Genomic DNA, 23,152 nt, shown 5'->3' with positions numbered 1-23,152 from the left:
CATACCCCAACATGAAGAGTCTATATCTGGATTATTAACCTCATATGAACTAAGTTTGTCAGATTGAAAGATTAATGCAATGGCTTTTAATTCATTTCCAGAACCAAGAACTTTTTTCTTATTTTCAATAATTAATGTACATATAAATATTTTTCCAGAAGCTAAATTTATTTTAAGTGGTGAGAGTCTGGATCAATTTTCTGTCCAGATCATGTTTCTGTAAATACATACTATGTTTATAATCTAGAACAAGAAAGAATCACATGAATTCCGAGGAGTTTGATAACCATAAGCTTATAACTGATATCTTCTCTTACGCATTCTTAATGTAGCTACTAAAAGAAGATTGTATAACTTTTAAAAAGGAAATAAGTCTGCTAGCCAGTTCTTGGATGGAAAAATTCAAAACCATTAAATAATAGCTTTGACAAGTTAGCCTAACTTTGAGGTAGGTCCTAGGCTGTCAAATCAAAGAAAAGCCTCCCTTTGTGTCATTCTGAAATAGCCCTGGTTTCCTTAGTTCACCCTATGTACACTTTAGCCTGTTTTAAAGCTTTGTATTTAATCGTTAACACCTCAACAAAGTGAAACTGAGTCATACAGTTAGCATAAAAGTATATCTGAAAGCTGTCAGTGCTTCATATATTCCTATTTCATAATAAACTATCATCTCCTGACAGTGTAAAAGATGGGAAGCAGGTTGGTTTTATACCTATTGGAAGGAATTGAAGTTGTATATAACATGATGTAGGTAAGAGTTCCTGCTTCTCTGGATAGATGGACAGTGAATGTAGATGTATTTTTCCCGTTTCTCTTTCCCCAAAACTCCATCATAAAATAAATGAGATGTGAGGGCATTTGCCTGCTCTCCAGCTTCTTCTACACTGACACAAGGCAAAAAGTTCACACTGCATCAGAGTGGCTTTCTTATAACATGAAACAAGTTTTCTCTGTTTCTCAGTGCCATTGATCACATTATATAAATATATCTTCCTGTACAGTAGCAATTTTCATCTGATGATATAATAGACTTTACAAATGTGAGATCCTTAGGGGATTAAGGGATCAAAACGAATTGAGAATTCTAGGCCTGGCAATTTAGTTACAACTATGAAATTCTCAAAGGATCAAGAAAAAGTTTCTTAATCCCTTACCCTGTTTTCCTAGTATATAAAATAAAAATATTATAACATAGAATCTTAGTAGCACAAATATAGATTACTAATTATTAATAACTTGATACAATTGGTGATGGAAAAAGAGTTCATAATTCAAAATTCTGTATATTCTTTTATACTCACTACCTTTTTTTAGAATTGCTACTATATGAAGAAAACTGGATATAGTTTGATTCCATATCTTTAAAATTTTTTAATTGTTTTAATATATAATAGATGTACATGTTTTCAGAGTACATGTGACATTTTGATAGATTCATATAATGTGTAATGATCATATCAGGTAAATTGGGATATATATCATCCCAAACATTTATCTTTATGCTAGGAACTTTCAAATTTTTGTCTTCTAGCTGTTTTGAAATATATAATAGTTATTAACTCTATTCACCCTGCTGAACTATGGAACACTAGATTTTATTTCTTCTATTTGTTTTTAATCCATTAATCAATCTCTCTTGTTTGAAGACGACAGGATGTTAGATTTAGAAAAACCTAAGGACTCCACTAAAAAACTGTTAGATCTTATAAACGAATTCACTAAGGTGACTATATACCAAATCAACATACAAAAACAGTATCATTTATGTATGTAAACAGTGAACATCTGAAAAAGAATCAAGATATCAACTTCATTTACAATAGCTACAAAAATATAAAATATTTAGAAACAACTTTAACCTATGAAGTTAAAAGAACTCTGCAAAAAAACTATAAAACACTAATGAAAGAAATGGAAGAGAACACAAAAAACTGGAAAGATATTCCATGCCATGGATTATAATAATATTCCAGTTGTTAAAATGTCAATACTACCAATCTCATCAAAATACCAATGACATTCTTCAAAGAAATAGAGTACCATATCTGTTTGTTTTCCCTGTCCTTCCTAAGTCAAGTAATGGCATGTCCTCCAGAAAGATGTATAAAATATGAAGTGAAGTGTATGTATAGACTATTTGGGGGATCTGGGATGCAGAAGCTTTCCTTTATGAAGACATTATCTAATTCTAACAGTAATGCTATGAGGTGATTTTACTGTCCCTATTTTACTTAAAGAGAAAATGAGGAACGAATGAAGTTAATGGTTTATATAAGACAAAACTTTAGTTTTTGGTGATGATCTATTTTGTTTCAAGGGCCATTTTTTTCTGTGTTTGTTTGCTTGATATTTCTATGTATCATGACTGTCCGTAGATGAAAGGCTATATTTTTGGCCATTGGATAAAACAGGCATGTTTGACAAAAGCAGTAGAGTTTATATGTAAATGATATGGGGACCACACTATAACAAATGCACTATTACAGAATTTCTATAAGTCTTCATAATATCCTTGTAGCCTTTGCATTATTGATTGACTTTTTTACATACGCAGGATTTGTGAAGCTGTGAGCCACATCAATGGCACAAAATTATTATATTGTATGCAGCAGTAAGAGTTTTAAATTTTATAACAATAAAACTTCTGTAAATTGTTGGCATAGGCCTCAAAAGTGATAAATTGAGGGCCGATGGTGAAAAAGATGGGTTTCAGTAATAAGCAAGCACATTATGTCTTTGTTGTAATAATCTATCTCCCTTTTTTTCACCCAAAATAATACTATTCATTTGCTGCTATGAACCTTAATACCTATACACTGTGAGATATAAACCATGTAATCTTTAACTCACCTAAATGTCCCTCAATTATGTTAATTTTTCACAATGCTACTATAGAGGTCATATTTTCTTGTTACTTCTGCCCTCTCTGTTTCAAACACAATCAACTACTTGAAGTCCTAAATGCATCTTGTCATCTCTATATTTGGCTGCCCCCTTTACCTGGGCAACACTTTCTGTCCCTTTTTTCCTCCCTATTTTCTTATACCAATCTTCTTTCAAGCTCAGTTCAGACATCATCTCCCCCTAGGAAGTCTTTCATGGCGATCTTGCTTCCCCCTTGGCCCATTTGCAGATAATATGGGCTACATGTTTTTCTTGTGGTCCCATCATTTCCTGCACATAAATCTCAATACATAGACCTGGAGATGTAGCTACACTGGTGAGTTCGAACCCTGAATCCATCAGTTGCTAGTCGCATGACCTTGAGTAAGTCGTTTAAGCTTTCTGAACCTCATTTTCTTCATTTGCAAAATTAAAACAACTATTTCATACAAGGTAGTTGCAAAGATGAATAACATGATATGAAAAGCATAGAGTAAGCATTTGTGTTAGATATTATTCCTCTGGCCCCCTGGACCTATTCTTCTCCCGTCTCTACCTTGTCCTGGGCCCCATGAGGCTGACTTGTAAGAACTGCATCAATGGGCTTATTGCTCCTCTGACTTGAGTGTGGCTTCATCCCCAGAAGTGCATGACTAGAAGATCAGAGGGCAGAAGAAAGTGACTTCTGAGGTCAGGATATTTAGTTCTCAAATCTCTCTCTGCCACGTAGCCAGTGGTTGTCTGCATCCTTCTGTAAGCCACAGTTCCTGCCAGCTGGCTCAGTCGACACAGTGATCTTCTCTGTGTTCCAGTTCTTCATTGCCCTTGCCCTCATGCCCAGGGTACTGCATGATCACTTGTTTGATTCTTTAAACTCTACTCCCAAAATTGTAAATCGTCTCTTTGTTAAGCCCTTCTGAAAAAACAGCTTCAGTGTGTCAGCTGTTTCCTGCCAGGGCCCTAACTGATACCACATTCCATGTTATGAACAATATGCACTTACTAAACTGTCCTGAAATTCTCTCTTGATTTCTCTGACTTCCTTACCAGGCTGTGAACCACTCCAGGACAAGGACCATGGCTTATTTGTCACCGTTATCGTCTGTTGTCATGCACGCTGCTTGGCACAAAAATTAACATTAAATAAATGTTTGATTAAACGAAGGAAGGGAAGTAATATATATTGTTGTGACACCTTAAAAATAGTCACTGCCTCATATTTTATCTGAATCCTGGATATGGTACTTCATACTGGGTGTCTAAATAAATGTTTTCTAGAATGGATGTAAATTTCTTCAGAAATAAGAGTGTGAGCTGATGAAAAGGAATGTTTCAGGGCAAATTAATTCTGTGAGCAATCAACAGGCCGTCAGGTTAAGTGCCATATAAAATAAGCTTAGGAGGATAGACAGGGCAGGCTGAACTTTAAGGGAGGCACACAAGTTGACATCAGGTATGTTAAAAGACAAATTTAAGGCAAATTATACTTAAGAGTTTTATTGAGCAAAGAATGAATAGTGAATCAGGTAGCCTCCTGAGCCAGAGGAGGCTCAGAAACTCCAGTGCAGCCACAGAAAATGGAAAGTGAAGTACGGGAAATGGAAGTGAGATACAGACACAGCTCAGTTGGTTACAGCTTGGCATTTGCCTTATTTGAACACGGTTTGAAGAGTTGTCCACCTTTGATTGGCCAAAACATGGTGTTTAGCATAAGAGTAGATTACAGTCTGCTTACACATCCAGTTAGGTTTCAGTTTATCTGTAGAGAGAAACCTTTAGGCTGAACTTAAAATATGTAAGGAGGCAGTTTTAGGCTAAACTTAATTTAACAGGTAAATATCTCTATAAATCCAAACTTAGTTTGGCAATTTATGTATTTGGAGAAAAGTGAGTGAGAAATAAGCATGATATTGATTATTTAGGTAAATATGCTTTTCGACCACTGACTTGCATAACAATATCTGATGCATCTATTTGAAAAGATATCACTTGAAGCTTAATCACTGAGATTATTTTCTTTTCGTCATAGGAGGTATGTTAATTTTGCCAATTTGGTAGAAATTTTAAACTCTGAAAGGTGAAACTATTTTATCCCAAATCTGAGTCCCTATCACAATTCACAATTTCTGATTGGCTACTCAAAACCTGTTGTCCTTTGTCTATGCCTAAGCAACTCCTATTGTGCCTGAGTGTCTAATGATCTCTATGATACAGATATTGTAATGCTCAGAATTAGACCTCTGGGGTAAATAATAATCTAAACAAGCAAGGCCTGCTCCCCTTGAAGACCCACCTGTCACATGAAGGTCCTCTGGGGAAAAGGAAGGAGGTCAGAGAATGACATTCCCAGGTTTTATGGCTTGCTTTGGGAAGAGGAGTTCCGGTTTCTATGACCCACTTCAAGGGAGAAAAGAGGCCAGGGGAAGGGCAGAGAGACCTTCTTGTTTCCGTGGCACTCCCAATCTCCTTCAGCTGAAAATACTCAGCACGCCAGGAAGTCATCCTTTGGGGGTATCATGTTCTGTGCTCTCAGAAAAAATTACTTTACTGACAGTTGGTGTCATTATTTATGTTCAATAAATATTGAAAGCCATGTGCTTTCTGCTAGAGGATCTGCACAGTTCGTTGACATTAAAACGAGTGGGCTTTTTAAACTTGTGAAGGTTGCACACTTTAGTTCTACATGTTGGTTCATCAGCTAGTTCTGTTCTGAATTCATCCGAGGTTGTGCTGGCTCTCAGCAGCCATTCTTCAACTCTACAGTTACATTTTCCTGCCAGCCCATTTTCTCCATAATGTGTCTTAGATTATTCTTGCTGTGCTTGTAAAGCATATTTTGCTCTTTGGTAATGCTATTTAAATAATTTGAATAGAATTTAATTACAAGTGGTATATGCATTAAGTGATAGCAAAACTAGTTCTGCATGTAGTAGAATATATGGAATCAGGAAATTGGCTTCCCAGAGATCAATACCCTCTACCATTAAAATAATTATAGACAGTTCAACTGAAGCAAAGAAAATATAATTCATTAAACATTGTGGTGACCACAACTTTCTTAACACTTCAACAAACTATGAGGATCAGTTTTGGGAGGGGCTTTAGTGCATGACCGAGGTTGTATGTCACTTAAAAATAACATTTTGAAACTAGAGCAGGGGTGGCTAAAGACCCATCTGTATTCTAGAAGCCTATCAAAAAAAAAAAAATGTAGCCAAGTACCTAAAGCTGACATTCAGAACAGATATGAGAATATAGAACATGAAAAGTATGAAGTCTAAAACTAGAAGCTGGATTAGAATAGTCAAATGCAACCAGCAAGTAAAACTAACATTAGCATGGAAGATAACACAATGAAATAGAATATCTGTGTGACATGGAAGTATGCAGAAAGATATGGCTCTGCAATGTACTAGTTGCTTAATCTTAAGCATAAACATCAGGTTATTTAGCTATAAAGGGATACAATATGCACCTCACACTCTTGTTTTGAAGATTTAATCAGAAAAAATGTATGCAAAATGCCTATCTCAAAGTAGACATTCAATAAATAATGTTGAATGAAAATGATAGTTGAATAAATCCTAGATAAACACTAGTCTCCTCCTTCTAGCTAGACTTCTACCAAGGTTCTGGTATAATGCGTCCCTAATTCTGTTTTGTGAGTCTCTTCTCATATTGGGCCTTCTCACCTTCTCTGCTCTATGCTGAATGGATGGATGGGTTCTGCCTTGCATGACACTTCATTCAAAATAAGGGCGAGTCTCATTCATACTTTTACCCTTCCTCCTCTAGCTCTGTTTTTCATGTGTCCGAAATGATACTATGTGATCTTAAAAGTGCATCCATTACTCTAAAATTTTAAAACGTATTAAATAAGTAATGAATTCATTAGTGCTCATTGTTTATATTTTTCTGCATGTTTGAAATATTTTAGAACATATATTTTATAAAATAAGGAAAACAAAAGAAGAGATTGAATTGTTAATTCATTCATCCATCCATTCTCCATCTACTAAACATACATTTAACATGCAATGTTCTAGGCATTTGTTGTGAAACCACATTTTTACTCTTAAAGGATTCATGATATAGAAAGGGCATGAGAAACATCGGTAGATTATATGCATTGTGGTGAGTGCAATGACAAAGGTGAATTGAGAGTAGAATGAGAATATGCAAGATAGTCCTCCAGCCTATCCTCACAGAAGGGCTGTAGATCAGAAAATGCTTTCTTGAAGCTATGACACCTCAGATGTATCTTACAGTATGTATAGAAATTATGCAAGGGAATAAAAGAGAAAAACATTATCTGTTAAGAGAAATAACATGTGCTAATTTCTGAATTCTATAGAAGTATGACATCTCAGTGTTATTGCAGAAGTTCAATATCCTAAAGAACAAGGTTTTAATTGGAGGAAAAAAGGCAATTGAGGTTGCTAACGAGAGAAGGAGAGGCCAATTTAAAACAATGATATTTAATTATATCCAATAAAATACTTATTCCCTAGCCCTCTAGACCAAAAATAGCCAGAAGTATTGAGAGCATTATAGTGATGAACACTAACAGCACCAAATTTATGGTCTTTAATGAAAATGGTGAACATTTATTAAGTGCTTAATATGTGTCAGACCTTATATTGAATGTTTAATATCTATTAAATTATTTAAAACTCCAAATAGCCCCATGTGGTAGAGTTGAGCACACTCAGGTTGTGATAAGTGAAATTACTGAACAAATCTTAAATATATGCTAATTCTCTTCCCCCTTTTCTCTTGTCATGGGGCCTGAGACTAACAACGGGCAGACCTTGGATATTACATCAGAGATTCTGACTTCGTAACATCAAATTAAAGGTTGGTGACTTATACAATTTGTTTATGCCCTAGGTATTTACTATAAGATCTTAGGAATAATAGATGTTCAATATCTATTGAACAAACAAATGAGTCTAAACTTCAAATATAAAGAGTTGATGGCTACATATTTTTTCTTGAACTCCACATATGCACACACAAACATAATCATGATGATCATTGACCAACAAATCACAATGTAGGCTGACTAATATCCACTTATTAGCAAAATATTGAACAAAGATGCAACAATTTCTCTCCCAAAAGAAAGGTACTAAATACATAAAACTTTAGAAGTCTTCACGATAGTTAAAAATATATCACGTTTAGAGGTTGTTAGGGAGCCACATTGTTATTCTGAAAATTGAAAAATGAAGGACAAGAATCAAACATTTATTCCACTTTTCTTGTACAGGGTAACAAAATAGTTAATGAGGAAAGTTATTCTTTACAAAAAAAAATAACCTTTCTTGCAAGCTTTAATAAAATACCAAACGTAGGATATAATTATCAGTGAAAATAAAACCATATAAAAATTTGTTAAAGAGTTATGTAATTGAAAGGACAGTCTGACCTCACTTCAAGCTGCTGATCAATTTTAAAAACAAATACTGAGAAAACCAGATAATATGTTCTCTAGTAAATCAAAGTAGGTAGTACATAACAATGCCTGTGAAGTAATTGTTAACAAAAGCAATAACAAAATTCAACCTGTATATAATAAAATCTCTAGATCTAATTCCAATTGTACAAAATGCAAGATATTATTATTGATAATGTATAAAATGATAGAAAATACAGTATAATGAGCATGTTAAATTCATAGAGATAAATTTAACCCTGAAATGTTAACCCTGAAATGTGAGAAATTCTGTAGGGCAAAAACTCAGTTTGCTCTAAAAATAAATTGCATTTTTTTTAAAAAAGGACACTTACAGATTAATAGAAACTGATAAATTAGATCAACCAAAATGCAAGGTATATACCTGTTTGAATCTTGACAAAAATACTTTTGAGATAATTAAATTAACCATAAATTTGAAACCAGATATTAAAGAATTATTGTTCTCTTTTTGTTTGAGATGTATTTTATGCATCAGATATATGGTTTTGTTATGTTCCTGTTAGCTATATATACCTAAATTAGAGGTAGAATATGTTATCTGAGTTTTGTTTTAAAATATTCCAGAATTTTTAAACTAATAGAAACAAAACAAGCAGAAAAATACTGGATGTTGAAACTTGGAGGTAAGTAAATGCTAGTTTGTTATATTATTTTTTTACTGATTTCAGCATATTTATTTCCATAGTAAATTTGTTTCTTTAAATGGTAGCTCTTGATATTGAGATAATTATATTAGTTGTATTTAATAAATGGTAGCTACTATTGTAATTGAAAGGAGGGCTGAGAAACAAAGACAGAAAATGGATTCAAACTACTACCAAATAGAAGAGCAAATACCAGTGATCTGAGTGAGGAAAAAGAGGAAGATCGACCAGGTTAACACCAGTGAGTGGGTGAATAATCAATACAAATACCAGAAAAAGAGGACCAGTGATTGTGGCTAGTTTATACTCAAACTCAACATATCTAAAATTGAGCCCATATTCAATTCCCACAAACATTTATCCTCTATTGTTTCTTATTTTAGTTAATGGCACAAGCCAAAATCCTAGCATATAGCCCTAAATCTTCTTTCCCTTTGCTTCTTACTGCTCTTGAATTTATCACCTACATATCTCTCAAATTCATTAACTTATCTCCATCTCAGAGATCATTACTCTAGTCTAAGCAATGTCATTTTTGCCTGGTTTATATCAATAATCTCCTAACAGTTATTTCTACATTTAGTCTAGCTCCCTACCCCACATCTGTTCTCACCTCAGTAGCTTGAGTGACAAGTTTTAAATTAATGTATGATTATCCAAAATTTTGCTGCAAAGCCTTTATGGACTATGAGCTGGTCAATACATGCACCTTCATACTTATATCACACCTCTACCATTTTGGGGATTGCAGCCACCTTAACTGTCCTTAAATCCCTTGAATATACCAACCTACTTCCACTTCGGAGACTTTGAACATACTATTCTCTCTACCTGGAAAGCTCACACTCCTGCTTTTCTCCCCTTCATCAAACAGACTTCTACTGATCCCTCAAGTGTCACTTGAAATGTCACTTTTCCCATAAAATTATCCCTGACTATCCCTTCTCTCGTGAGACTAGAAAGGTCCTTCTGTCTGTTCCCTAATTTCTAATTTTCTCTTATAGCAACTTAAAAAGTAATTTAATCCAGAAAAAAAGTTATTTAAAGTACATGTAGTTAAAATATTATTTCAAATTACTAAAATTAAAATAGTATTTTAAGAGACAATATCCTTCATGGTGATAGAGATTTTTGTTGTGCTTACCATAGCATTCCCATCTCTCCCCACGTCTGATAGTTGGTGCTCAGTAAATACTTGAAGAGTATTTACTGAACCCCTAATTCTACTTTATAGGACATTGCACTAATTTCATGTCAAGTCATACAATAATCTCCCAAAATAGGATAAGACCCTTTCAAATCCTACAACCTGAAGATATCTAAAGAATGCACATCTAGAGTCAGGAAGAAAGCACTCTAAATGGAATTTAATATTTAGGAACCCAAGATTGGCAATAAGACTGAAGACTACAACACATGTAGGCCAGAGGAGACAGTGGTCTATACTGGGGACAAATAAAGAGGTCTATTTAAGAACATCAACCCTGTAAAGGAAATTAATAGGACAAAGTACATTTTAGTAATTCCTCTAAGCAGGCTCTACAGATTATGAAAAATAGACAGGACAGCAGACACAAAAGCCCTTAAAGAGCATGATGAAGACTTTCTAAGTTATTTCACTGGAAGCCTGATAGTGGGGCAAGTGTAAGGCAAAATTCTTAATTAAATTGAACATGAGAAGTTGAATTCTGTCTGCGAGTATATAGAAAAGAATTATGAAATGCCACATGTGGTTACAAGTAATGCAGAACCAAGGCTCCCCAGGGACAAGAAGTCTTGTGTTAATCTCTTTGTGGCTCTGAAAGAAAGAGAGAAAAGCTTAAGCCTCCTTGTGGAGATCATGTGATGACTTCCTGATCCCAGCCAGAGGCAGCATTTCCATGGAAACTTCTCTTCCTCTTCACCCACACACTGCTCCATGTACCTGCAAAGCCTGCTCTGTCTCAAAAAAGTTGTTTGGAGGAGCTGTGACTTTTTTCTTTTTTTTTTTTTTTCTTTAAATAATGAGGAAAACTCCAGCAAAAAGAGAAAAAAGCAGAACAGTCTGACACTCTGGCATCATCAAAATTGTGACAGCTTTTCCTAGAATGCTTCAGCTAAGGACCCAAACACTAATGATCTCCTCTTTTCCTTTTTCATTAATTTCAGTGGACCACCCAGCTTTAAGTTTGGAGGAGGACAAAGAAGGAAGCTTCAGAGGGGCAACTTTGATTTGACTACCCTCATTTTGTCACTCTTCAGCTCACAAAAGGGCTCACTTTAGTTCAAACCACTAAGTCTTTAAGCCCCTCCATGTATTGGCCCCAGGTTTAATTTTCTATGATGTGTGGAGGCCTATCTGAGTGTAATACTCCAACTCGACAGATGAAACACAGTTCCCATCTCTACACGTTTCCCCTGTCTCAGGTGTTGTATCTATTCTGAATTGTCTGTCCAACTTATGCCCACTCCTTGAGGTATTAATCAAGGGCACTGCCTTGATAACACTTGCATATTATCCAAAATTATGCAATTCTTTCTAGTATCAGCCCACAAATACATCTCTTCCATTAAAAGTTTGATTTACTTATTATCTATACTACTCATTTGAAAACTAACATAGTTAAATTATATTTTTTAGCCATGAATTTCAGTTTCCCTAGCTCACTATACACAGAGAAGGAACTTTTGAAATAATTGAGATGACCAAAAAATATTTGCGAAGAAATATATTTCTCCTTTTTCATTCACTCACTAATTGAGAATTTCTTTGCACAAAACACATTGCAAAAACATTTTCAAATAAATTCCTAATTTCTAGAATTTATAGGAAAAACAACATGTCTACAGCATTGGAGAGAGAGAGAGATGCAGAGAGAGAGAGAGAGATGCAGAGAGAGAGAGAGATGCAGAGAGAGAGAAGCAGAGAGAGAGAACGCGCGCTCTTTGCCATGGGATATCCCCACAATGAAGCAAATCAACCAGCTATCAAAGTGAGCTATCCTTAGGAGTTGTCAGAAAATGCATCAGGATTATCAGGTAAAAGTGTAAGATTTTTTTCTGATCCTTTGTATAAAATAAATGAACTGAAATTCAATAACATATAAGGAATTATCTCTGGACTCTGAAGACAATCTCTCTCTGCATATGGAGTTCTTCAAATATTGTAGCCTGTTTACGGTCTCTGAGAAATAACCAGCTAAAACCCATAATCTTTAATACTTCCTAAACTTTGTTAATAAGAGAAGCTCTATTCCTGACACTACCTCTCATCTGCAAGTTCAAATTATCATTAATTTTGTAGTCTATTAACTGGGTTTGCTTAGGTCAGGCATTATTATTATTAATCTTATTGTTAATATTCTAACCATAAGAATTAAACTATTAATGGTGAATAGAGTTTTTCACTTTAACATAGACCTATCCCACTGGTGGGATATGAGCCAATTCCAAAGAAAAGTCAGTCATGTGCTTTTCAGAGGATGAAAGCTTAAGATAAAGACTAAAAGTGTTTGATGCTGGAGGTGGGAGTGGTATTATATAGGTCTCAGCCAAGACATGTGATAATCACTGTAGGAGTAGCTGGAAAGAGAAGTCTGTGACTCCAATTAGCCAGTTTCAGCAGACCTTGTGAGGACTAGAGGAAGAATGATCCTGGCTGTTTTGTACTGCCTGCTGTGGAGTTTCCAGACCTCCGCTGGACATTTCCCTCGAGCCTGTGTCTCCTCTAAGAACCTGATGGAAAAGGAATGCTGCCCACCATGGAGTGGGGACGGGAGTCCCTGTGGCCAACTTTCAGGCAGAGGTTCCTGTCAGAATATCCTTCTGTCCAATGCACCACTTGGGCCTCAATTTCCCTTCACAGGGGTGGATGACCGGGAGTCGTGGCCTTCCATCTTTTATAATAGGACCTGCCAGTGCTCTGGCAACTTCATGGGATTCGACTGTGGAAACTGCAAGTTTGGCTTTTGGGGACCAAACTGCACAGACAGACGACTCTTGGTGAGAAGAAACATCTTTGATTTGAGTGCCACAGAGAAGGACAAATTTTTTGCCTACCTCACTTTAGCAAAGCATACCATCAGCTCAGACTATGTCATCCCCATAGGGACCTACGGCCAAATGAAAAATGGGTCAACACCCATGTTTAGTGATATCAACATTTATGACCTCTTTGTCTGGATCCATTATTATGTGTCAATGGATGCACTGCTTGGGGGATCTGAAATCTGGAGAGACATTGATTTTGCCCATGAAGCACCAGCTTTTCTGCCTTGGCATAGACTCTTCTTGTTGCTGTGGGAACAAGAAATCCAGAAGCTGACAGGAGATGAAAACTTCACTATTCCATATTGGGACTGGCGGGATGCAGAAAAGTGTGACATTTGCACAGATGAGTACATGGGAGGTCAGCACCCCACAAATCCTAACCTACTCAGCCCAGCATCATTCTTCTCCTCTTGGCAGGTAAGATGTGCTGGATGTATGATGTCAGAGCAGGGAGGAACCTTAACAATCACTTCTTCAGGCAGTATATAAACTTCTCTTCTGAACACCCCACTGCAGCCCCCACCAAGAATAGAAATGATGCCATGTTAAGAACTGTGTACCTTGTATTTTTCCTTTATAGCACACTATAGATATTTCTGTAATTATTTGTCTAACGACTTCTACTAGGTTTCTAAACTGCAATGAACAGAGTACTTGATTCATTATTGTATTTCCCAGAACATGGTATGGTGCCTTTAGAAATGGCAATAGCATATTATGTATTTTGTGAATTGAATAAATGAATGAATGAATGCATATTTGATTAAAAAAATGATATACACTAATGTTTCTGAAAAATAAAATTATTACAACAGGATTCATATGGTGTACAAATTAAAAATGCAAATTCCTGGCCCTATCCCAGATTCATTGGTCAGAATCTTCAGGAGATAGTCCTGAGAAGGCACAATTTACTAAGTGTCTATGTTGATTCTTTTAATCAGGAATGTTTGGGAAATAATTATTGGATTAGATCTTCATTTTTGAAAGTATGAAGATCCCGAGGCTTAAACAGGTAAATAATGAAGATGGCTAATATTCATTGAACATCTAGCATGTGTAAACCCTGTGGCAAATGTTTTTGTGCATTCGTTCATTTCATGCTCTTATCAATCTTTCCCTATTTTAGAGGTTATAAAGGTATCAGGTAACTTGCATAAGATCATACAGCTAATAAGAAGCAAAAAAAAAAAAAAAACCATTTATTCTCTAATAATCTGGCTATATGACCACTGTATCCCATTTCCAAGGATGTAACTGCTGTGATATCTTTAGCTAAAGGATCTGGTTCATTTCCCACTTTTTCTTTAGGCTGCATTAGAAGTTAGCTTTCTTTCTCAGTCCTTGAAAACTTTAGATAAAATATGAAGGATTACTATTTGGAATTGAATTTCTATTTCATCTATTCTGAATTTTTCATTTTGAATTAGGGGCAAATGGTAACCAAAGAAATATGTGTTTAATTATTTATCATTTAAAACCATATGTTAAAGGAAAGCTCTTCTGTCTGTCTTCCAAAACTTTCTAATACAGCACTTTTGACTAGCAATGCTCTATGAAATTAAGCCCAACGTGTGAATGGGATGAGAAGAATCTTGCACTCAATTTCTCAAAATCTGCAGTTTTGAAATGTAGATCGCATTCTCCACTGAACCAAGTTTGTACCCCATCCCAGTGAAGTCTATTGAAGTTCATTAAAAAAATGGCCACTGTATAATTTTTGGTGTTATTAGTCAGCTATTTACCAAACGTAATGGGTTTTATGCAGGAAAGGCTAGAAAAATGTGCTTGGAAAAAAAATCTATTTCAATGAGCTTTCAGACCTCCTACCTTAATCTATAATGTGCAAATTCTCATCTAGCTCTCATATCCTGTGTTCCTGTTTAAAAAAACTGCCAGGATTGGACATGGGATTTTCAGTCAGTTGTTATGCTTTGTTTAACTATGTGGCTTAACTTGACCCAGAAAGGTTGGAGGACTGTCTAAATTACTAAAATAAGCTGCAACATCCACAGGAAAGCTTAATAGATACACATTGATTTTTAATTACATGAGATGTGTAATACGAGATGATATCCACGGCTATATGCGTATTGTTTTCCTAATTACTTATTGTCAAGTGGAACTTTTTCCTTTTTCTTTTCATGAATGTGTTCAATTTTAATACTTTCTAGAAAAAAAATGTGTCAAGTAGGTAAGCCCTGAACTGAAATTGCTACAATTATCAACTTCAACCTTGTTCTATGATTAAATTTCTGTGTAGAAACAAGTTTCAAAAATAAAATTAGAAAACAGAGTGGAAGGAAGATGATTGATGAGAAACAAGGAAATCACAGTTTAAGAAAGGTGAAATGAATGAACATTTGCTGCTCACCTACTGTGTTTTAGTAGTGTCAAGAGATTATTAGTGGCCGAGGTGACAGTCAAACCCCACTCACATTGGCTGTTTCCACTCCTTCACACAGCCTCTCTGGTTACAAAGTCCTTATAAAAGTTAAGATTGATTGCTTACATTGATTTAATTCAGAGTTTTCAATGTCAAAATCACCTAGGAAGCTTCCAAAAAACCATTAAAAATAAAAAATAAAAACTGTTGCAACATTTTTAAGCACCTAATTTCTTGCCAGAAATTCAGATTCAGGTGGTCTTCCGTGAGGTTGTAAAAGTGTAAAAGTGTCCGGATGTGTTTGTTTTGTTTTTGTTTTTGTTTTGTTTTTGTTTTGGCAGTGGCGCGATCCCCGCACGCTGCAACCTCCACTTCCCAGGTTCAAGTGATTCTTCTGCCTCAGTCTCCCTAGTAGCTGGGACTACAGGGATCCACCGCCAGGCTCAGCTAATTTTGTGTACTTTTAGTAGAGATGGGGTTTCACCCTGTTGGCCTGGCTGGTCTTTAACTCTTGACCTCAAGTGATCTGCCGCCTCAGACTCCCAAAGTGCTGAGATTACAGGCCTGAGCCATCATGCCGGGCCTTCAAGTGTTTGCACTTTTAAACCCTCATTTTGTGATTCTAATGTGCAGTCAGCACTGAGAATCATTGAGTTAATGAATATGGAGATTGTTTTGGTATCTCTTTACTTTCGCTTTACAAAAATGCAGGTTCTGTAATAAACACACCATTAATTTGAATGCCTTTGCCCAAATTGAATGCTTAAATTAAGAACTAGACTATTTTGTGTGAGATGAGATCAAAAACTTTCTAGATTGAGTTAATTAAGACCTTCCAAATTAGCTATGCTGATTCACCTTTCACATAAAGCCCTTTTTTTTTTTTATTGGTTTCAGACATCATTTTACTTGACCCCAAAATTGAGATTTTAGAGATTTGATAGCATTTATTAACTCTGAGCTGAGAGATCTTCAGTGGTATTTAGGGTAGCGTCTGCATTTTATTAAAAAACTATAGAAAAGTCTAAAATGGTAGGATGATTGTCCAAAGTCACACATCTGAGGACTAAAACCGAGTGGCTCTGACTACAGTGCTTTTTAAGTCAACAGTGTTATTTCTTATTTATAAGGATCCATTTAGGTTCAGAAGGGTTCAAGTAACTCGCTAATTTCTAGATGTATAATTTGACATGTAAACACTTTGACTCCCTTAAAATTCTCCTGCCCGAGACAACATAGGCAGACACAGTGATGTAACCCTTTTAATTTATATCATAATGAAAATATTCTGAGACTTTTACTGATCCACCTCTGTTACTCTAGTAGAGCTGACCGACCCTCTCCCCTTTGTGCTATCATTGTACTTTATACAGATTTGTATCATAGCACTTGTAACTTTTCATTACATGCAATGGTTTTCAAGCCTGTCTGTATCTACCAGCCTGTCAGCTCCTCCAAGGTAGAGATCATTTCTAAATATTTTTGTATCCACAGAACACAGGACTATAATATATACATGTAACAGGCTTTATAAATACATGCTGAATTTAACAAAATTTAACATCAAAGAAATGTTAGCTCCAGTGCTAGCATAGATCAAATATTAAACTCTGCATGGGTAGATTTCTAGGACCGTTCACTGCAGTTTTTTACAGCATTGGATTCCCAATACCTAGGATACAACAATGTCAACAGTAGCCACTTACTTAAATTTGGGTATAAGATATTTTGTGTAGTTCTCTCTGGTAGTTCCATATGTATGTGTGTGTGTGCATGCAAAGTAAGAATACAAGAAAGAAGATGAAGCAAGTTGCAACATAGCTGAGTGTGAATTAAATGAAATTAACATTTATTGGTCAGAGTTTTCTATTAAATATGTTAAAATCAGGTAACTAATTTATTTGGAAATATTGTGTTCCTAATTCATGTCTGTTGTTTGTTTGCTCATTTATTTGTTTAATGACCAAAGCTTTTAAAGTAGAGGCCATGTTTGTCATCAATTAAAATAGTTCATTATATTTGGAGGTGGAGGGTTGCTTAACATTTAAGTACAAACTACCCCTGCTCAACATAATTAGATCTAATGTCATGCAACCAACAGATAAGCTAGCCATAAAAATAAAAGGGGTATCAGGAATAGGTGTCATGATGAACTGAAACAAAGACGAAAAACATTTCCTAGCTGATAGACATGAGCGAATTGTGACCAGGGAATTCACTCATCAGGTGAAAAGCACATCACATGGAAGCAAACAGTTGGAAAAAAAAAAAGTCACATTTCAGCAGAGAGTCATGGGTTTTAGGTAACCATGACAACAGCTCAGTGAAATAACAGCTTCTCTTTTTCCTTTATGAAAAACATTTTGTGGAATGTCATATGGTTTGCATTTTTTGCCCCAGATAAACCTCTAATGCTATAACAAAATCTTTGCTCCCAAAAGCTTTTAATAGCTGGCAGTTTATGTTATTTCTTTAAATTTAAGAAAACAGTATTTAGGTTCACCTTCCTCATTAATATATATCTTTCTTGTATCTCCCCTTGTTTGCTTTGACTTGGAACACTTGATCTCCCCCAGCATATGTTATATATGTTATAAATCACTTGTGTTGAAATAGAAAAAGAACACAGTCATCATCAGAACATCCAGATTCAAATTCTACCCCTGCCATTTGGTTGATGACATTGGACCAGTTATTTAAAATATTTGACCTTTGTTTATTCCCAAGAGAAAAAAAATGAGGTAGAATTACCATCTATACTTATTTTATGTGTGTGTTAATAAGAGGATTAAATGGAATGGAATACAGAACAATGTAGTACAAAGAGTACAGTCTTTTCAGTCACGTCAGCATGAATTTGAGTGAATTTCCATACTTACTTAGCTACAAGACCCTAAGCAAGTTACTTAATTATTCTGAGACGATTTTTGTCCCTAAAATTAGAATATAGGTTAAAGCATTACTGTGAAGGGATTCAATAAAATGTATTTATATGGCTTGTTAGGATGTGACATATTGAGTTTCATGTGTGGAAATAATTAATATACTTTTAAATGATATATCAAAGTTAGATATTATAATAATGAATATTCAAACAGTGTGACACACCCAAAGTTAAAAACAATTTGGTGACCTGCCCAATGGTCTTGTTTTCAAAAATAATTATAATAGCTGTCATTATCAAACACTTTACACCTGGCACTCTGCTAAGTGCTTTATACATGTTAGGTTATTTGATCATTGATAGAAAGGCATAATTCCCATTTACAGATGAAAAAACTTAATACTCAGAGAGCTTAAGTAACTTGCCCCAGGTCATGTAACTAATGGGGTCAGTATTGGAAACCAGGTCTTTCTGACTAGAATCTTCATGATCATAAGCACAATGCTAACAATTTCTCCTAGCCTGCCTCCTTTCCTGTATGCAGTGTAAAGACTAAGGTTTGGAGTTTTTCAAATTATTTCTGGAAACAGGGTAGATTTCCTCCTCGTTAGTAATACCTCCAGTCATCTGAACACTTAGTCACTTGGCAGTTGGCATTTCAGCAAAAATAGTTTCATTCAAGCCTCTCTAATTTAACTGAGTCAGCTGTAGGAGTCTTTAAGGCAGCAGGATCTTTTGAAAATATCCTGAGATTACTCAAAGAGGAATAAAAATGATTTAGTCTATATACTTGTAGTGTCTAGTTAATCAAAATTATAAAAGCATCCAACATACTACATTCAATGTAAAAGTTAGGTTAGTTTTATTCAACCATTCCTAAACTATTAACACATCATAATAAATGTAGTGGGTATTGCTTTGGAATCAGGAAGCTTGTGTTTTAGTACTTTGGTTTTGACTCCAAACATCATATGTTCCTAAGACAAGTCACTCAACAGTTCCAGTTCTCAATTACATACAGATGAAAGGATTTAGGAATGTTGTGAAGTATAAGGAAAACTAGAAACTGGCATTAGTTGAGCCAGAAATTATTTGTTGAATAGTTTCTTTTCATATATCATGTCATAGTACAGTTTAAAAAAATTGAGATTTAACAAGTCTAAAAAACATATTCATTGCCCCATGACTAGTAAGAAAATTAGCCAGAATTGAAGTCACATCTACCTGCATTATGGAGCCCAATTTTTTCTCCACCACACAATGCATAATTCATAAGTTAGATGTTAGTGACCAAAAATTAAGAGTAACTTCTCTAAGCATTTCTTATCTAACACAGTAGCAGCCATCTATGGTGGGGGACTGCCCATTCAATTCTATTTGAGATGACTAAATTTGTTTATACATGCTTATAGATAGTAAATTCAGTGGGATAGGGGACCAATAAAATAGTCTTGATTATTTTCAAATGTGATGCAAACAGTTGACCAGTAAGACATTTTACCTTTAAATTACTATTCTATGTGCCTCATCTACTGTTCACAAAATTACAAATCATAACATGGGACTTTATACCCCATCAGCCTTTTGTAGTCTTTCACAGTCTGGCTTAGTATCCTCATCATGAAAATAGAGATAAAATCATAAAAATCCACAGGGTAGTTGTGAGAATTTCAATTTTTAGTGTACACAGAGATAGTTCCCTTATGGCCTAGGACAGAGTAGGGATTCAACATATGTTTACAAAAATAAGTTCTAGAAATATATTCTGTGGTAGAGGTAGTACCAACAACATGACTGAGAAAAATGAGCACTCAACACATACTTTTTGTAGGAGATTCTTTGGCTCATTCATTGACTCTGTTCATTCATCCAACAAATACTTATTGCACATCTACAGAGTGCTGGAAACTGAACTAGATTCTGAGGGTAAAGAAATAAACAACAATGTAAAAATAAATGTGTCTTCATGAAGGATGCATTTTTATAAGGGATATAATAATCATTGTATATTAGAGACAAAAAATGAGTAAGTATAAGTTGGGTAAAGAACAATGTTATCTCCCTAGTGGTCCCAAGCCTCCCACAGAAGCATGCACCTGTTGTGGACAGTCAGTGATGGCAGGGTGGACTCTCCTAAATTTCATCTTTTGCTTTGAATTTCTCTCTCGCTACCTAATTACTCTATTTTATTAAATGTAAGGTATCAATGAATTTAAGTGATGCATTAATTTATGTACCACTAAGAAAAAGTAAGATTTATGTTTTTCTTAAGAGCTCTTTTTGGCTTATGTAGTCATACATTTTTATCATAGTTTATTCTTCTGCCTACATATAAACGAAACTATAAGAAAAATAATTTGGTGAAGGATTCTTGAATTTTTTTTACATTCAGAGTCAGTCCCTTTTGAGTTACTTTTTAAGTAAGAGTCAACAATGCCTGTTTTTCTTTGCTAATTATTTGCCTTGGCCTTAAAGAATGGGTAGGATATTAGATGCATGGCAAAAAGTGGGCATGCTTAGCCACAGTCAGAGTCATGGAATGGAGAAGAACAAGCAGTGTCAGAGAAGAGTAGACCATCTGACTTTAGCAGCAGGATCACACAGGATGTGAGCATGTGGAGAATGGTTGCCTGACTTGAGATGTTTTGGAGGTAGAATTGACAATATAAAAACAGTGCCATCACATGATGCTCCATGCTCAGAAGCAGACCCCACATTTGAGGTTTAATGATCTGTGGTCTTGATGTTGAAATTCTTATTAATCTTATCTTTGAGTTTGTGCTTTATAAGTGAAATTATAGGGACAATGGAGCATATGCTTGTTTCATATATGTGTCCTGCAGACCTTTTGTTCTTTGTTTTCCCCGGGAGGAGTCTCGGCTACCACTAACCCATCCACCAGCCCCGTCTAGTTTCTACTTCCTCACCCTCTGTCCAAGGCCACTGGTGGGAGGAAAGAGGTCAACATTCCACGTCACTCTCCAACCCTGGTGGGTTCCTTGGTGCAAGCAAGAAGAGGTGTAAAGTTGGGTGTTGGTCCCATGATTTGTTGGTTCAGGGTAAAACGGAGGCCTTCTCTACTGAGACTGGCTGTGCCTTAGCATGGTGCACAGGTGATTACATATGGGCCTCTCACCCAGCATCATGGACTGAATTGCATCTCCCAAAAACGTGTGTGTTGAATCCCTAATTCCCAATGTGACTGTATTTGGAGGTAGGGCTTTAAGGAAGTAATTAAAGTTAAGTGAGGTCATAACAGTGAGGTCCTAATCCAATAGTACTGATGTCCTCATAAGAAGAGGAAAAAGACAGAGCTGTCTCTTTCTTTATGTATACATAAACAGCCTTCTGAAGATGGAGAAAAGGTTTCCTCTGCAAGACATGAGACCTCACCAGACAGCTTGATCTTGGACTTCCAAACTCATGAACTTTGAGAAAAGAAATGTCTGCTCTTTAAGCCACCCAGTCTGTAGTATTTTCTTATGGCAGCCTGAACTAATCTACCCACCTACTCAAACAAGTCTTAGCATGGAGGTTTCAATCCCTAAGGAGTCACCTATTCACTGTAGACTGAGACTGTGGGCCACCTATTCCCTGTAGATTGAGAAAGTAAATATTGATTTCTCTACCCGCAACCAAGGTCTCAACATTTACCTGGTGCTGCAAATTGCATAGCCAGTCCTGCCTAGAGCACAATATTTACAAGTAAAATAGACGAGGAAGAGCTATTAGGACACACCAAGTAGTAACAGCAAGAGAGAAAGGCAAAAATCAAAGGGGATGTGATCATAGAAATCAATAGATAGAGGAAGACAGAGGAATATGTTTTGTGAAAGTGAAAGTGGTCAACTGTGCCCAGTGCTATGTTAACATGAGGACCTGCAGGGATAATTGGATTTTATAATATGGAGTCTTTGAAGGTTCATACCAAATTCATTGGTCAAGAGATGACAGAGGAGGATGACTAGAGTGCCTTTATGTGGGAAGGAATAGCCAGGAAATGGGAGTTTCATTTAAGATAGTTGTTAAGATTTGAGTTTTTAATCACACAGTCTATATTCAAATATTAACTCCCCCAATTTTATAAACTATATATGTTTGATGAACTCACTTAACCTCTATAAGCCTGATTTCTCATTGATGAGATGGAAATATCAAGATAACTCCTCTCATACAATAATTGATTTATTGTTATTGAATTTCAAACCAAAGTCTTAAAATGTCTTTGTGTCAGGCACCATACCATAACACAATAATACATAGTGAACAGGATACAGTTTTTATTTTGGTAGAGTTTATCATCTAACAGGTATGTTTATAAAGATTAAATATGTATACCATATTGCCTTATTCATTGATTTAAAAATTCATTTACAAAAATATTAGCAATTTGAGTATTTTATGTAACTTACCTTCTAGTGGAGTAGGTCTAGAAAGTGTGTGTGGTGAGACAGTAAAATGATATATATAATATTTTTAAAAGTTGAAGGAGTTAAAAATATAAGTTTTATATATATTGTTTTACTGTCTCATTCACACACACTTTCTAGACCTACTCTACTAGAAGGTGTGTTACATAAAGTACTCAATAGTTAAAATGCTAATACTTATTAAAAAGCATTTTAAATTAATGAATAAGGCAATATGGTATAGACATTTAATCTTTATAACCATACCTATTAGACTGTAAACTCTATAAAAATAAAAACTGTGTTTATCCTGTTCAATATGTATTCTTGTGCTCTGGTATAATGCCTGACACATAGACATTTTAAAACTTTGGTTTGAAATGCAGCAACAATAAATCAATTATTCTATGAGAGGAGTTCTTTTGATTATATAGT

At 35.3% G+C, this 23,152-nt stretch overlaps 1 protein-coding gene across 1 annotated transcript in view; it reads left to right on the top strand.

The window, feature by feature from the left end:
* Window positions 1–12,134: 12,134 nt before the first annotated feature.
* Window positions 12,135–23,152, top strand: part of TYR (tyrosinase) — a 123,296-nt gene continuing 112,278 nt past the window's right edge. The window contains exon 1 of the mRNA XM_011984894.1: window positions 12,135–13,455. Coding sequence (XP_011840284.1) covers window positions 12,637–13,455 — 819 coding nt within the window. The 5' untranslated portion in view covers window positions 12,135–12,636. The remainder of the gene's footprint in view (window positions 13,456–23,152) is intronic.

Source organism: Mandrillus leucophaeus, unplaced genomic scaffold (genome assembly GCF_000951045.1).
Source record: "Mandrillus leucophaeus isolate KB7577 unplaced genomic scaffold, Mleu.le_1.0 Scaffold276, whole genome shotgun sequence".
Taxonomy (NCBI): Eukaryota; Metazoa; Chordata; class Mammalia; order Primates; family Cercopithecidae; genus Mandrillus; species Mandrillus leucophaeus.
This window is presented reverse-complemented; position numbering and strand designations above follow the sequence as displayed.